The sequence below is a fragment of the Alternaria viburni genome (genome assembly GCF_023758015.1).
Source record: "Alternaria viburni strain BMP 2772 chromosome Unknown scaffold_1, whole genome shotgun sequence".
NCBI lineage: Eukaryota > Fungi > Ascomycota > Dothideomycetes > Pleosporales > Pleosporaceae > Alternaria > Alternaria viburni.
In genome coordinates, this window is record NW_026055770.1 from 1,856,401 (window position 1) to 1,871,896 (window position 15,496).

Sequence of the window (15,496 nt, forward strand, 5' to 3'; positions counted from 1 at the left end):
CTTTGTCCCCTCAGATTGGGACAAGAAGATCCAAGCCCATTTACGCAAACTGGCTAAATCCTTTCCGTGGTTAAGGAAAGTGTCGAGGTATGAAGTGCAGATACTGTGGGAGCCGGTTGATGGGGCGCTGAAGAGCAAAGGGGGTAAGAGGTGTGCGGGGGACGTTTGTGCGGGGTTGGTGAGGGGGGTTACGGGGTTGATGGATGGGGAGGTGGGGAGGAAGAAGGGGTGGTTGGGGGTGGGTGTCAATCTTGATCATGGGTTTGCGGTTGGGAATGCTTTTTCGGACACGAAATTCGGACTGAATAAGTTTCTGGGTGAAGAGTTGGGGTTTAGGACGGTGGTGAAGGAGGTGAGGAAGACGGGGATTCCGCACCACAGGGGGCCTGAGCCTCTTCATCCGGCTTTTCGTGCGGTGGAGAAGGTGGGCACGCCGGAGGAGAAGAGGTTGATTGTGTTGGGCGAGGGGAGCGTGGGTTGGTCTGACTTGACCAAGGGGCCGCTGGTTGTGAGGAGGACTACGGGCGTGGGGCCTCACGGGTCTACGACGGAGCGGGGGAGTGATGAGATGGACTTTCCCATGTGTCATCTTATGGCGGAGTTTGTTAAGATGTAGTGGAGACTACGATGCATCATCAAGATATCTGCGAATGGTTACTGCTCATCCCATTGGCTACCAATAAGTTTGTTCTGGCTGGCGCAGTAACGATGGACGTCGGTTGCCACATACATAACTACAGACTTTCCAATCTACACTATCCTACCATCCAACACCCCTTTCCCAAATCCATGTTCAATTTCTTCCCATGCTCCCAGGCTCCCAGGCTCCCAGGCTCAGACACTCCCATCTATCTGGCCATCTAATCCACCTCTCTTCTTTCCCTCTGCTCCAAATCCCCATCCCCCACCGCCACATCCACCACATCCTCCCCTTACGCCCAAGCTCCCACCAAACTCATCAGAAAGGCCCCAAGGAACACAAGCAAACAAGCATACACCCTGCGCTTGCCCTTGAGCACCTTCCAACTCTCGTCACTCAAGAAGTCTTCTGACATGAGTTCCACAAGCGAGGCGAAGACGAGGAAACCAGCCGAGATAGCGTTCATGATACCGACGACGAGGAGACCAACTTCAGAGTCGGGTGAGTACAAAGTGTGTGTTGCTATGCCGATTGCCATGCCGCCGGGTGTGCTGGGTATTGTGTTAGCGGGACGGAATAGATGTGGAGGGAGGGAGGACTTACGTGCAACCATACGCGAGAGCCATAAGCCAAGGCTGTGCAGCGCGTGGCTTCCATTTGATGTCGGCGATACGTACACCGAGTGCGAGTCCTTCGAAGGTTTCTATCAAAGTCAGTAAGTATACAGACACTGTCGGTTTAGAGGGTGACCTACGATGAAATACGATAGCGATCAGGAGCACGGTGAAGTCATTACCAACTGAAACGGCAAGCGACATTCCAATGAAGATGCTGTGGAACAGGATACCCATTTCCAGTAGAAACACCTGCATTATGGCTTTCTTGTGAATCTGTTCAGGCGTAAGGACGTGATCGTGCTCCCCAGTCTCTTGGTCCTCCTCGATAGCATACTCGTCATTTGCTTCCTTGCTACGGGCGCCCGGGGTTTCCGCTTCAGAGCCGCCCACGGATTCAATGGCATCGAGTCGCTGGCCATCTTCACGGTACCGGGAGAGCGTTCTACTAATGCTCCCGACTCTTCCACGCAAGACGCCGAGATCGCGGACTCGCATGCTGGTATCCGAGTAGGTTCTCTGCATTGCTGGTTGCGGTGGAGCAGGCGCTTCGTTCTCAGTCTTCGGTTCTTCCTTGCGGCGCGAAACAGCCTCAGCGCCCTCGTTACCGCCGCAGACATGTTGGGCTGGTGAAAATATCATTTCAATTAGGGTGACGAAGAAAACGCTAGCTAGCATAATCGCGCCCGGCATAGCCTGATAATCGGTTGTCCAAAAGCTTGACAGACATGGGTCGTTCAGTGAGCCAAACGCGGTAGGAAGTAAATGGACGAAGGCAGTCGCGACTAAGACACCGGTGCCGAAATGCTTCGCGCCGAAAAGGAAGGCAGGTGGAATGCGCAGCCGCGGGAACTTGAGGACAAGCATTGGGAAGGCACATCCAGTGCCTGAAACGAAAAGAATGATGAAAAGGCCGGCGACATGTAGGCCCAGATCGTAGTTGGGCTGAGCTTTGCCATCTTCGCAGGTACTTCGCCTGGGAAGACGCTGGTTTGTCGGGTCTGGGAATTCGATGTTAGTGTTGACGCTTTGACGCCATTGGGGCTGTTCCATCTCACCTTTTGGTAAGAAAAACTTGGGCGTGGACAGATTTCCGGTAGCATAGGAGATCAGCATCGAAGTGCAGATTACTGATACCAGCCACTTTACCCAGCTGAAGATAGTGGTGGTGAGGCCAGCTTGGTGCTCGCTCACGTGCGCGATTGTTCGGGTGCAAGGTCCTGCCAAAGAGTCAGCATCTCAGCCTCCATCGTTGAGTCATCACGAAGCTGTAACGAACCTTTTGGAGACCCTTTGACACCCTCGCCAGTGTGGCTTGGCTTTCTCTTCTCCATCTCTTGGCCATTGAATTCGTCGAGTTCACACCGCCGCAAACTCCGCGTGCCGCTGCGCAGCCGATCTGCTTCTCCCAATTCTCTTGCGTTCGCGATGCCGTTCAGATCCTCGCAGGTCGTCAAATCAGCAGCGAAACGTGGCGGATTCTGGTTCCATCCGGGGTTCCAAAGCACGTCGTCATCGGTTCTGGAAGGGCAGTTCATTTTGGGACCTCGGTTGCCAAGCTCTCCTTTCCGGTCGTGGAGACGATCAAAGGTGCGTTCGGTGGTAGTGACAGCGGTCTAGTCCAGTGGAGCGCGAACGACGAGTTAATATGTTCGAAGGATGACGTGGAGATCACTGGTGATGGAAATAGTCGGGAACATATGACAATCCCAAAGAACTAGCAGTGGTCACTATGGTCGGTTAGCGGCTCTTCCGTCTTGTCGTTGCCCAAACAGACGCCAGCGCCGAGTGCCAAGACGACCGACCCCAGGCCCGCCACGCGACAACGGCCGAACGGGTGCTCCTTCTTTTGATGGGTCTTGTGTACATCAGCTGTCACTGTTTCAAACTTCATCTTTTGGAGATAATGTATAGCTATGTTTGTTCTCATCATCTTGTCAACAGCTGCGACCACTGCGACCGGATGTTCGGCTTGCGCTTCGACACGTAATGATGCGCGGCCGGTGGAGATCACGAAGAAGATCGGATCCGATGTTGCCCGAAGTAGAGCGATGAGTACCCAGCCGTGCAGCCGATGCCGAAGCGGTAAAGTCTGGGGTAGTCTGGGCCATGTAGTACTCTCAATGCTGACTACAATACGCAAAATTATCTCTCGTTTGGATGATACATGCTGGCGTTGCTTTCAAACTTGGAAGCAAGACCTTGGAAGAGACGAGATCCACATTGTGATCTCTCGAAAGGGGAATTTTCTTCAGCGGGCGAGTGAGCACGCGACCTGCGATCAGCCTAAGCCACGTCTATCCAAAGTCTGAGTAGGTGGTCCAAGACGTGTAATGTATGATATATGCAATTCTTTAAACGATTTTTAACGCGTGTTGAAGCGTTTTCTCATCTCTGTGGTGTCTATGGGTATCTCTCTTCACTGCGCTGTGGTCGTTTCCAACACTTCCAGCGCACCGCCAACCAGGTGCAAGCTTCCAGTCACCAGCACTATGACTTCTGCATCAGCCCCGGCTTCCTTGGCATAGTCTTGCGCCACCTTTCGTGCGGTTACGACTGCCTCTTCGATTGTGCGCAGCACATGCACTTCTGCAGTGCTGTCTATCTCAGACCATGTGTTCGCGAGCGCCTTCTGAACTGCCAGCGTGTCTACGTCCTGCTGATTGGTGTTTATCGAAACGAGGTCAGGCTTGTACCCCTCGCTGAATGTTTGGTTGGTCGTAAAGATGACATGAGTGAAAGGAGACTGTGATCCCGAAGTGATGCCGCTCTGTAGGGCTGTATACAAGGCTTTGGCCAGCGCATTCGCGTCTCGTGTCTGTTGGTTGAAGATCAACATCCGAGGGACCTTGAACTGAGAGGTGGCAGTGGAAGTCGCCAGTGTTATCTGCTCCGCGAACCATTTGCCAGTGACTTCTATGCTTTCCATAGTGTGGGCTCCGTCGATGTGCCATGCGACGTTGGTTTCGCGTCTGATCTCGCATCTACCAGCCCATCGCACTTGTTCCAGACCGCGAATGAACTCAGAGGGCAGCTCAATATGCGGAACAATGGTTGGGTCGGGTACAGAAGTGTGCCCAAGTGCTCGCAGATGCGCCGCTGCGGCAGCTATCGCCACGGACGCGTTGATCTTCTGGAAGGCTGCACCTAGCCCAAGCTTGATCTCGTTGTTCGCTAAAGCTGGATGCACATCAATAGTGTGTAGCTTCGCGCCTTTCGCGGCTGCCCGCTCTTCCAAGACTGTCATAGCTTCCTCCTTTTGGCGCACTGTAAATGCGGTACTGCCTTCCTTGAAGATCCCGGCTTTATGCCACGCTATTTCTGGAAGCGTAGAACCAAGCATCGCTGTATGGTCTATTCCGAGCGTTGTGACGGCTGTGACGGTGGGTTTCGTGAGGATGTTTGTACTGTCGAACTCGCCGCCAATTCCACATTCGATGACAGCCGAGTCCACACCCTCCTTCAGGTATGCGTGTAGCGCCATGAGCGTCAGATAGCGGAAGTATACTGGCTTTGTAGGGACCTCTGCTGGCGCATTCTCCGCCTTTGCCGCTGCTTCCAGCTTGTCCCACACCTCGAAGAAGTATTTCGCGAACTTCTCCTCTGATATCGGTTCATTATCGATCTGTATGCGCTCGCGTACGAATCGTAGATGTGGGGAGGTATAGAGACCGATTTTTGAGGGTGGGGTCTGCGCGTCGCCGGGGGTGGTGTATTGTGATAGGATAGACGAGATGAAAGCACTCGTAGAGCCTTTGCCTTTCGTACCGGCGATGTGTATAGGTTTCAACCGGTCGAACTCTGAGGGCTGACAGCTTCGTCAGTCGCAGTCTTCGGGTGGGGTCAGTGGGAGCCGCACACCTCATATCCAGCTTTGCGACACCATTCGATCATCTCGGGTATCGCTTGTTGGTTCATACCCCGACCAGACTTGCGAATCGCATCCACTATGGAGAAGTTGGACTGAAGCGTGTTCAGCGCCGCAACCGCAGCCTGTGACTATCAGCTCAACCCACATGCGCACTGCTGCTGACCTACCGCGTAGTCGCGCTTCTCCATTTTGGCAGCGCTGTGGTAAAGATGAGCGATTGGTGAAGCGCGCAAGAAGCACGTGCGTGTCCGGGCTATGAACATGAGGGCATCTCGAGTGATGCTTGAGAGGCTGTCTGATACTTTTGTTCGTGAGAATACCGCCGATAGCCGATGACGCATCAGCTCGGACCCTCGTTCTGAGATGCCTCAACGGGGCCTGCGATCCCCTGCATATCTCTCTATACCTTCCCTCACTACCAATTCGTCAAGCTTGTCAAGGTCAGCGCTATAGTACAGTCCGTCTGCTCAAAGACTGGAACGAATGCCATAAGTCCAGACCCGTCACTTGCGCCAGATCACGACTTTGTCGTGCTGCGTGCCGGGCAGTTCTTAACGCGTCAAAACGCCACTTGACGAGCAGTGAACGAAACACAGCTTTCCAGTTGTATGCTTTTCCTCAGAGTCGCTGCCTTAGTCTCTGGACTTAATCCGCCTTCTGATTCGCAACAGGTAAACACGGTGAAACGCGTCTTGGAAGGCGTGGTTGTACTGTTGACATTAAAGTACATGATAGCGTGCATCAATTGACCTATTATAAAATCAGGAAACGATCCTATTGTTCGTGTCAAAGTTACTTCCGAGCAGGCTCCACTGGATGCGATGTGATTGTCCGCTTGAAACACAATACCAGGGTTCAGCAAGAGCGATCCGGGCGCCGGAAGCAGTCTAGCTCCGGTGGTCAAAGCTCTCTCACTCGATCCATCCGTGGATCCTCGCCGACAGCCAATCCATTGTTTCGACCACAGTCAGCGCCTTTTATCAAACATTGCGCTTCTTCTCCCTCCTTCTCTTTTCCCCATTATCGCGCGGTACGGGAAAACTCATTGATTGACTTCACTACTCTCGTAGCGCATCCGAACACGTTCGCAGCTTCCCAGATTACGCGCCCCTGTCCGTGTCGCGTCGCCCTCACCAACGTCGCTCACCTCCCCCATCACAACCACACGCGCAGCCATGTCGGACTACTCTAAGATGAAGAACGACGAGCTGTCGGCGCTCCTCAAGGAGCGCAAGCTTCCTCACACCGGCAAGAAGGCAGAGATGGTCGAGCGCCTGCAAAAAGACGACGAGAAGTCTGGCGACAAGCCTGCCGCTGGCGCTGAAGATGAGATTGACTGGGACGACGAAGCTGATGATGCTGCTGCTGCACCAGCTGCTACCACCACAGCGACAGAAGAGACCGTCATTCCTAACGCAGAGATTGTCGCAAACGCTGGAGGCGAAGGCCAGCCACCGAACCCGCAAGCCGTACCTAACCAAGTCGCCGACATCGACCCTGCGCAAACCGACGACCTGACCATCGATCCGCCCGCGGAAGGTGCCACTGAAGCCAGCACAGAGCCCAAGCCAGAAGAGAAGAAGGAGCCCACTCCTGATTACACACGGGGTCTTGCTGCCACCAACCTCGACGAAGAGATCGAGAAGCGCAAGAAGCGCGCGTTGAAGTTTGGTACTAAGTTCGAGGACGATGAGGGTCTCAAGAAGCTGGAGCGCGCTAAGAAGTTCGGAGAGGTCGGTCCTCCCAAGGGTCTCGATGAGGCTCTCCCAGAGCGCCGCGAGAAGCGCCAACGAGAGGCAGGTGCCGACGAAGCTGGTAGCAACAAGCGCCGTGAGGGGCGCCGCGATGGCGGACGAGACGGAGGTCGTACTGGCGCTCGTGGAGGACGGAGAGACAACCGCCCTCGTAGCAGGGACAATCGTCCACGCGAGAACACACGCGAGAACAGGACTGGCGGTGGTCCTGGCGGAAGCTGGATGAGCGAGAAGGATAGGGCCGCTGCCGAGGCCAGGAAAGCCAAGTTCGCAAAGCCAACGGCTTGAGCTTGGAGACATGACATCGATTGTTTTCTGGATTTAACTTCCGAGCGGCCGACGAGCGACCTCGAAGACGGACCTTCGATACGGCGCCTGGACTCGGACTCGGTGGAAGAGCTTGGACAGCACCGGCGCACTCCTTGTATAACATATTTTGCGGGCTACATTCTACCAAATTTGCCGGACCATCTGCGATTGTCGCTTTTTCAGACACATCACGGATACATCAATTCAAAGCTCATTAATCTTCACCGCCGCTTCATCGTCTCTTCGCGATTTACTCTTTGCATATACAGCTACTTGGACTTATATGGCGAGCCTATGGCATATCTGTCCGTTGCCAAAAAGATGAAGCTGCCAGCAGACCTTGTCTACATGGCGCAGCTCTTGCCTTCCCGACAGCGCAGCTGGGTCAGTGGTCGACGCACGGAAGCCGAGAATTGGTTACCACATGTGACAGATCTATTGAGCAGCTCCGCCCATACTTCTGGTCGCAAATCAATCTTTGCAGCACGCCAACACTTGAACGCTCGCATTCCGCGTTCGTTCACAGCCAGCCACGCATCTGCTGCGATGCAAGTGCATCGAGTTTCACTTACCTAGTGAACGTACATTGCAGTTCTAGAAGAACCGCATATAGATTAAGTGATTGTGAGGCAACCAAGCGCTGCTACAAGCTTCGGTTGCAAACACGCCGACATTGTGGTCGTCTTTGGTGATGCTAGTGCCGCTCAACGCCTGCGTATTCCCGACCTCGGCATGGGACTACTATCCCCGCACACCAACTAACACCGCCAAAGAGGAAAGAAAACGCTTAGCAAGCGTCACCGTTAAATGGCTCTCAGGCACTAAGGGTGGTTGTGGGGATATTTAGACGGTGGGAGTCCCCGCGCGTAAATTCCGCGTTTCTGATCTGCATGTGTTGTTTCGCCTCCCCTACTTCCGTTGATGTGTTGCTTGGTTCTTTTGACATCAGGATCAACAATCGGACCGCAGCCTACTCTGACTACTTGTTCTGGAACTTTGGACGTGCTGCATGACTCGGAACACAGAGACCGGAATCGGACAAAGAGTCGGAACAATCGTATGATCGGCATATACCCATGGGAAGAAAATTGGTGACCAAACATTGTGCATCGGCATAGCTAGCGGAGCTTATAAAGGGTCGCCCCGTAGTGTAGAGAAACGAGAAGCTTGACGACGCAGCTTTGCACGGGATGTCCCAATCAGATGTTGAGGAGAGACATGTCGTTAGAGACAAAGCAGTCTCGCAAGAAGACATGAGCCGCCCGTCGTCTTCGATCCACGATGACATCCATCAACAAGAGGAAACGGCAAGCAACCACGAGGTAGTGGGGGACAAAGAAGCGCAAATAGATGCGAGATCAACTTTGACTGCCGAATCCGCTATCCCTCCACCTCCAGATGGCGGACTCCATGCCTGGCTGAAGGTTTTTGGAGGATTCATGATATACATCAATATCTGGTACGTTAACGCTTGCAACATCTCTACATCTCAGATGAAATGAGCTAACACTACTACTCACCCAGGGGCTTCACCCTAACCTACGGCGCCTTCCAAACCTACTACCGCACCACGCTCCTCACCTCCTCTACCCCCAGCGCTATATCCTGGATTGGCACCGTACAAGCCTGGCTGCTTATTGTCATCGGCACGCTATCCGGGCCCTTGTTTGATCTCGGTTATTTCCGCAGCATGCTGCTCGTTGGCAATTTTCTAGTCGTGCTAGGCATCATGATGCTTAGTCTGAGTACGCAGTACTGGCAGGTGTTTCTGAGTCAGGGCGTGTGTATGGGCATGGGAGCTGGCTTGTTATACATACCTAGTTTGGCCATGGTGGGAGTGTGGTTTAGCAAGAAGAGAGCGTTGGCTATGGGTATTGTTATGAGTGGGATTGCTGTTGGTATGTCTTCCTCAGCACCATCTCTTTCCAAATGCAATGCAACACGACTAACAGCACGACCCCAGGAGGCGTAATCTACATAATCATGTTCGACCGCCTTACCAAGACCGCTGGTTTTCCCTGGGCTATCCGCGCTATAGGTTTCGTCGCTTTAGCCGCTGCTCTCCTTTCCATTCCCGCTCTGCTCTCTGGCTCCGCGTGGTTGAAGCATAAGCGAAAGCGTCGTGCGCTCTTCGATAAGTCAGCGCTCCATGACCGTCTCTTCCTCGTCTTCACTGCGTGCTCTTTCAGCACTTTCCTCGGCTACATTGTGCCTTACTTCTATATCCCGACATATGCGCGCGAACGTCTCGGCAGCTCGGAGAGCACGGCGCTGTATATGCTTGTGTTGGCTATAGCGGGCAGTTTCTTCGGGAGACTGGTCAGTGGCGTCGCAGCGCATTGGGTTGGGGCTATCGTCACATGGGGAATTTGCGCGTTTGCGAGTGGGTTGTTGGCACTGGTTTGGATTAGTATAGAGACTGAGAAGAGCTTTATTGCTTTCAGTATATTGTGGGGTACGTTGCTACTATTACCTCATGTGTCACATTGGACTGACTATGAACTTAGGTTTCTTCTCGGCGGCTCTGGTAACCGTACCGTCTGCGGCCTTTGCAAACATCACACCCGATCTCTCGCGGTTGGGGACCAGGCTAGGCATGAGTTGGAGTGTGTCTAGTATTGCTACGCTTATCGGTGCGCCGATTGCCGGGGCTCTACTCAAGAAGACGGACGGGCGCACCAATTTCATTGGGGTGCAGGTTTGGAGTGGCGCTTGTTTGATGGTGGGGACGGGTTGGTTGGTGGTGCTTTGGGTTGTTACTGTGAAGTCGCAGAAGAAGGGTTGGAGAGTTTAGCACATGGAGGGGATGGGCCTATGATGTCTTTCGAAACTCAAAGAACCTATTTGAAGAAACTTTTTTCGACATCTCTATGAGCATTTCATCAATACGGCAACGTGGTCACCATCTCCGATCATTATGAATGGGATGGAAGCTGATATCGTAGCTCTCTAGTTCGACTTTGAACCCTCAAATTCGGTAGAGTGTGCTAGTTTTGCGGCTTCGCTCGACAAGCCGTGACGGAAGGAACCGGTGGCTTGCTTCCCAGCTGCTGCACAGGCAGGTTTTGGTTTCGGTACCTAGGTGCCATACCGATGACGGCCCGCAATCGGCCCTATATCCTGGCTCGTATCAACGACGGAGTGAACGTCAGCGATGTCGTTGTGTGATGGTTTGCTGATACTATCATGAAGGTGGGACGCTGATGTCTCCCGATCGCGCTTGCATCTCTAACAAGTCCTCACACTCAGTAGGGCTTACTAAAAGCAAAAAGCATATGCGAAAGTGAAGCGTTTAGATCGTCTCCCATTGGGGGTAAGTTCTGACTGTACGAAGTGCATGTGAGACATATACTGACTTCGTACCCCTACCCCTGCTTCCTGCCACAAGAGCCCCTCGATCGCGGCTCCACATTTACAGCCCCTGGATCTTAGCCTCTTGGGGTACGACAGCCGGTAGCAGAGCATGATGCTCTCATTCATCATCGCTTCGGATCTAGATGATGTCGCTTAGCCATCCTAACGCTCGTGTTCTGCCGTACACGAGACGCGTGGGTGGCGCGACGCCGTGAAACCCAAGATCCTGCATCACTCCTGCACCGCTACTACTCATTATCCATGTAGCGTGATATCACACCGCTATAGCGTCGGTGCGGAACGGGTCGCTGACCACGATCCCCGCGGCGCGTCGTGCGTTAGTCTTCGTTTCGAGATCTCTTGGGTTCTTCTTCCTCTATCCCAGCCGCTGAAATGAGCTAGCGAGTATCCTTGTATCGCGTGGGGTTGTTGACGTCTCATTACCCTTCTATAGCTGTGCAACGACCCTAGCAAGCGCGTCATCGTGGGTATCATACGAACATGACCTACATGAATGCATGTAATACATCAATAATCATACGACATTTCTCTGGGCAATATCGTTGACCTCACAGCTACCAGGCTGAGGGCGCATCGCCGAGATTTCTCGGCATCGACCATGCTCAAGGAGAAAGTTAAAATCGAAGGTAAAAGCGGCAGTGCTATACCTACTGGATCTTCATTAATTCTTCCAGAACCCCCGTATCGCACGTTGGGCACCGAGGAAGTCCGCCCCGCCGTGGCTCGTAACGAAGACGATCTAACGTTCAGCCTGCTTTATGACAGATAAGATTAGGCGACCCGGAGACCCGGACACCTGGTCAACATTACTTGGACGTCAGCCTTCGATACACGAGATCACTGCGGGTGTTCACTCTAAGAAGAGTGGCTTCACATGTGATGTCCCTTACACAGATCTTCTAGAATTCAACCAATCCATATGGACAACGAGCCGATAAAACTTGTCTGGAGTAGGACGGCGTCATGTTGCTTATTTGCGGCTGGTATAGCCCTAGCCAACGCTCGAGCTTGGTCCAGTTTACGTTTGCGGGAATATGTACGACGGCATTAGGATCTGAAACCGAAAGATCTAGCGCCCCTGTAACCCTGCGCCGCGGGGCTCAAGGCTGTCTTGGTACACAGTACTTGAGGCGATACAACCGGTAATGGACATTGCTCCGCTGTCATCCTCACCTCGATCACCCGTTCCCTATAACAAAACCGAACAGTGGGACACTCCACAACAACGCCCTCGCGTGCAAAGCTGTTGTGACAGCATCATATCACTACGCCACACGGCTGCTCCTCGTGGCATGAAGAAGCGCGGATGACCTCCTAAGAGACTATTTGTGTCGCAAAATTGAAGTCATGTTCCATTTCATAGCTATCAATGCTACACTATATTAGAAACTGATTCGTCATATTGACTTCATCAACGTACTCTGTACGACCCGTTCACAACCATGGGTTCAGTTCGTCCAACCACCGTGGTATCAGTATCCATGCGCACGTGCAGCACCATACCCATGTGCTCGCGCCCATTCAGCGTGTTTGCCGCGTGTTGCGCCAACTCCTTCGAGGCAAACTTGGCGGTTGCCACGCCTTTGAACACGCCGGTGCGGCTATCTCTCATGAGCTGGATTTCGATGGCGTATCCGACGGTTTGCAACAGCAGCGCATTGAGGTCGTCGGATGTGCATTTGTAGCTGAGGTTACGAACGAAGATGCCGCGCGCTTCAGTCAAGACTGCTCCACCCCGGACATTGACTGGCATTCCGTTCGTGCTAGTCGAGTATACAGGTGGTTGCGGCAACGCATAAGCTGGGTAAACTGGGGCATGGGTATATGCGACTTGCTGGGGGGAATATGTTTGCATCTGCGGGTACATTGCGTACGGGTACCTGGCCTGTGTTGTCATGTATGGCCCAGATGCTGCTGTCGTGCTCGCGCGGGCGCCGCCAAGTTGGTTTACTCTTCCGATGTCGATGCCACAACGCCCAGTGGAATGGCCTCCTTCGGGCACTTCAGGGAACAATGTGGAGCAGTTGCAACGCATTAATCGGTAACCGTCACCCTTGCGACTCGTTTCCCACACATGCACCAGCATGCCCTTTGAACGGTAGTAGACTTCTACGGATGGAGTTAGCGTCGTGTTACCCAAGTTTAGCGACTTCGGTACGCACTGTATACTGCATCGGCATCCTCCCTGTCCTTGAGACGACACCACCCCTGCATCTCCCCTCGTCGTTGACCTTGGCTGGAATATACATCAGCCCATCCCGGCTGCTCTTTGACCACCTTGCGAAGGTGGTCCTTGAATTCTTGCCAGCCAGTCAAGTATGGAGCATAACGTGTTGTCCCAGAGACGACAAGAAGAAAGTCTTCATCTCCGTACTTCTGAGAATCTGTGTAGGACATTGTTGAAATGTGGGTGTCGCGACTGTATCTGGAGATATCCACCTCCAAGGACACGTCAATGTGTAATTGAACTAGAATATGATTGATCAGGGCTCATTCAATAGCAAATCGAAGATGGGAGTTGGGATGAGAACGATCGGGGAACTTGAGATTTTGATCGCGTAGGACGAGATCCGTTCTTCTGCTTTTAAACTACCATCAGCCATGATCTCCCGTTCCGGCATCGTAAGAGTAGGGGTCGGATATCCTTGTGATAGTCGGCGAACTACCTATAGGAAGCCTCCCCGTCCCGGTCTGCAGTCAGATCTGGAGCAAGAGATTGATCCTTGAAGCTCAAGCCATGGCGTTGATGCGGCGTTTTGTCTCGTTTCCACCAGATCTCAAGCTAGCGAGATCGCGGTCCTTAAGGTGCAAGGGTGCATGGCACCGCCATCCCGTTAACGGCGCTAGGTGCCGCGTAAAAGCCGCCACTGGCTTGCTGATAGCGTCATCAACTTCATCTTGGAACATGCAACCGTACCTATTGCATTTCCTGGTTGCGTCGCTACGAGGGTCGTGAGGCAGCTGCTGAGGGATCGGATCGACGTGGGGTGTCGCATACTGCCTTTGCCGATCAAAAAGAATTAATACCATACTTCATTCAGTAAATGAGGCATGTTAAAGACCCAGTAATCCTGCAAGTCCGGCTGCTGTCGACTATGATCGGTCTTTGCATGCATTTAGTGATAGAGGCGTTGCGGCACGCCTCGGACGTTGCCGCAGCTATGGCTACTTACATGCTAGATAGCCGTTGCTGGATGAAGTATAGTAAAGGAACGGGTAAGTGGTACCACCTAGGATTAACGTCCTTTAGCGCATAACTGTTGCATCGTTTGGGGACAATAAAGCGCCAACTGTGGTCAAATCTAGTCGAGTCAGCAACATCCTTCCCAACGAAGGATTAGCACCAGGAACGAGCTGCACGTTGCCATTCTTACTCTAGAAAGCCATGAAGTACGTATGCATGCCCCTGAGTATGCTATATAGCCTCCATCGAGATGGCATTGCATATGGAAGGATCAAGACGAACTCCAGACGATAAGCTTTTGATCGAACCCCCCACTTATCAAGAACTCGGCCTTCCCTTTGTCGTCTGAACCAGGGGAACTAGGCCCTACCATCTGGCCCGCCCAGAGACATCGTAGCTTTGACCCAGGCTCGTGTGCCTCCAATGATGAGATCAACTTTCCACTCTTGGTTTCAATGCCACGAACCACACCATCATCAGAGCTCACGTACACACCAGAGCCATCAGGTCGCCAGACGAGACGCGGCGTGGAGTAAGCGGTTTGTGGCGCAAGAGTGGAGACATTGACTAATATAGCCGCTTCTTCTTTATCTGCAACGAGCAGCTCAGCCCGGGCTTGCGACGCTTGTGTGACGGGTCCATCCGAGTCTAGACTAGTACCTGTATCCGTTACTGAAGAACGAGTAGGAGGAAGCAGAAGCTTCGCGACCAGTAGCTTCATATGCGGCGTGCTGGATGTCGCGATCGCCACAAGATGTGGATTTGTAGGGCAGATCTGGATATCGGATGGCGTGAATGCAACCCAGGCATTGGAATGCGGAGCAAGATTCTGCTTGCCGATCAGGGTGAACGTCGGTGACTCTGGGCTAGGTACAGCGTAGAAATGCAGAAAGGTCGAGTCTCTTCGAGCAACTACCAGGACTGGTGTTCCGTCTCCAGGTAAGGTGACGAATAAGGTCGACTCTGGAATGCTGGGTAACGACAAGGTTGCTATTGGGTCTCCTAGTCGCGGCTGGTCGACATTGGGATCAAGCTGGTATAGGACTATTTTGGCATCCCATCCCGCGCTGGCAACTAGCATGGAACCGCCTTCGGAAGACCAGGTGGAGATTTTGACAACATACTTGGAGTGATCTTTACGTTCTTCCAGTATGGCGTTGGCGGCTGCATCGAACAGCGTCAGCTTGCCAGACATCGAAGCTATCAGCAGTCGTCTGGAGTCTACCGGAACAATGTCTAGAGTTGGAGAACCCTGGAAGCTGGAAATCGTCTGGATGCAGTCAAGCGACGATGTGCTCGGATCCATCAGGTGTAATTGACGATCAGCCGTGGTGACGGCAATATACTGTTGTGTTGCTGTCGTTGATGGCAGTAACAGGTCGAGAACGGAAATGCTGAGTATGTTGGATCGACTCGGTAAAGACTCTACAACTTTCGGCTTAGCAGGCGCCTGAACGGTCCATGCTTGCTTTGCATCATCAACCCCAAGCTTCTCAAAGTTGAGGCTTAGGTCGAATGTCTTCTTCTCTTGCAAGATAGACTCGATAGTGATCGGGTTGTCAGCAGCTGAGCCCGTATCCGAAGGCAGGTCGGCTTCCTGAACGAAGCTGTTCAAGGTCTAGGTCAGTGTTAGCACCTTCACATCACCTGGGTAGTGATGACGTAACCTGAGTGTACCCATTCGCTCTCAGATACCGCGCGACAAGTTCTGCTGCAGACGGAAGCATATCGTCAGATTTCTTGCTCACC

The 15,496-nt window shown here is 52.9% G+C and overlaps 6 protein-coding genes across 6 annotated transcripts; 2 read left to right on the plus strand and 4 right to left on the minus strand.

The window, feature by feature from the left end:
* Positions 1-932: 932 nt before the first annotated feature.
* Positions 933-2,792, minus strand: J4E79_000664 (uncharacterized protein; the record flags this gene model as incomplete). The annotated part of the gene is made up of 5 exons (XM_049349580.1): positions 933-1,191; positions 1,244-1,343; positions 1,395-2,255; positions 2,313-2,474; positions 2,534-2,792. The coding sequence occupies 5 exons, from the start codon at positions 2,790-2,792 to the stop codon at positions 933-935; spliced, it is 1,641 nt and encodes a 546-aa protein (XP_049216367.1).
* An 881-nt stretch (positions 2,793-3,673) lies between these two features.
* Positions 3,674-5,313, minus strand: J4E79_000665 (uncharacterized protein; the record flags this gene model as incomplete). Its single annotated transcript, XM_049349581.1, has 3 exons — positions 3,674-5,062; positions 5,116-5,247; positions 5,293-5,313. The coding sequence occupies 3 exons, from the start codon at positions 5,311-5,313 to the stop codon at positions 3,674-3,676; spliced, it is 1,542 nt and encodes a 513-aa protein (XP_049216368.1).
* Positions 5,314-6,300: 987 nt separating this feature from the next.
* J4E79_000666 (uncharacterized protein) lies at positions 6,301-7,167 on the plus strand (the record flags this gene model as incomplete). The annotated part of the gene is made up of 1 exon (XM_049349582.1): positions 6,301-7,167. One exon carries the CDS (start codon positions 6,301-6,303, stop codon positions 7,165-7,167), a length of 867 nt encoding a protein of 288 aa, XP_049216369.1.
* A 1,274-nt stretch (positions 7,168-8,441) lies between these two features.
* Positions 8,442-9,982, plus strand: J4E79_000667 (uncharacterized protein; the record flags this gene model as incomplete). The annotated part of the gene is made up of 4 exons (XM_049349583.1): positions 8,442-8,647; positions 8,713-9,086; positions 9,152-9,643; positions 9,696-9,982. 4 exons carry the CDS (start codon positions 8,442-8,444, stop codon positions 9,980-9,982), a joined length of 1,359 nt encoding a protein of 452 aa, XP_049216370.1.
* A 1,947-nt stretch (positions 9,983-11,929) lies between these two features.
* Positions 11,930-12,960, minus strand: J4E79_000668 (uncharacterized protein; the record flags this gene model as incomplete). Its single annotated transcript, XM_049349584.1, has 3 exons — positions 11,930-11,935; positions 11,984-12,672; positions 12,726-12,960. 3 exons carry the CDS (start codon positions 12,958-12,960, stop codon positions 11,930-11,932), a joined length of 930 nt encoding a protein of 309 aa, XP_049216371.1.
* Positions 12,961-14,018: 1,058 nt separating this feature from the next.
* Positions 14,019-15,474, minus strand: J4E79_000669 (uncharacterized protein; the record flags this gene model as incomplete). Its single annotated transcript, XM_049349585.1, has 2 exons — positions 14,019-15,365; positions 15,415-15,474. The coding sequence occupies 2 exons, from the start codon at positions 15,472-15,474 to the stop codon at positions 14,019-14,021; spliced, it is 1,407 nt and encodes a 468-aa protein (XP_049216372.1).
* Positions 15,475-15,496: the final 22 nt, after the last annotated feature.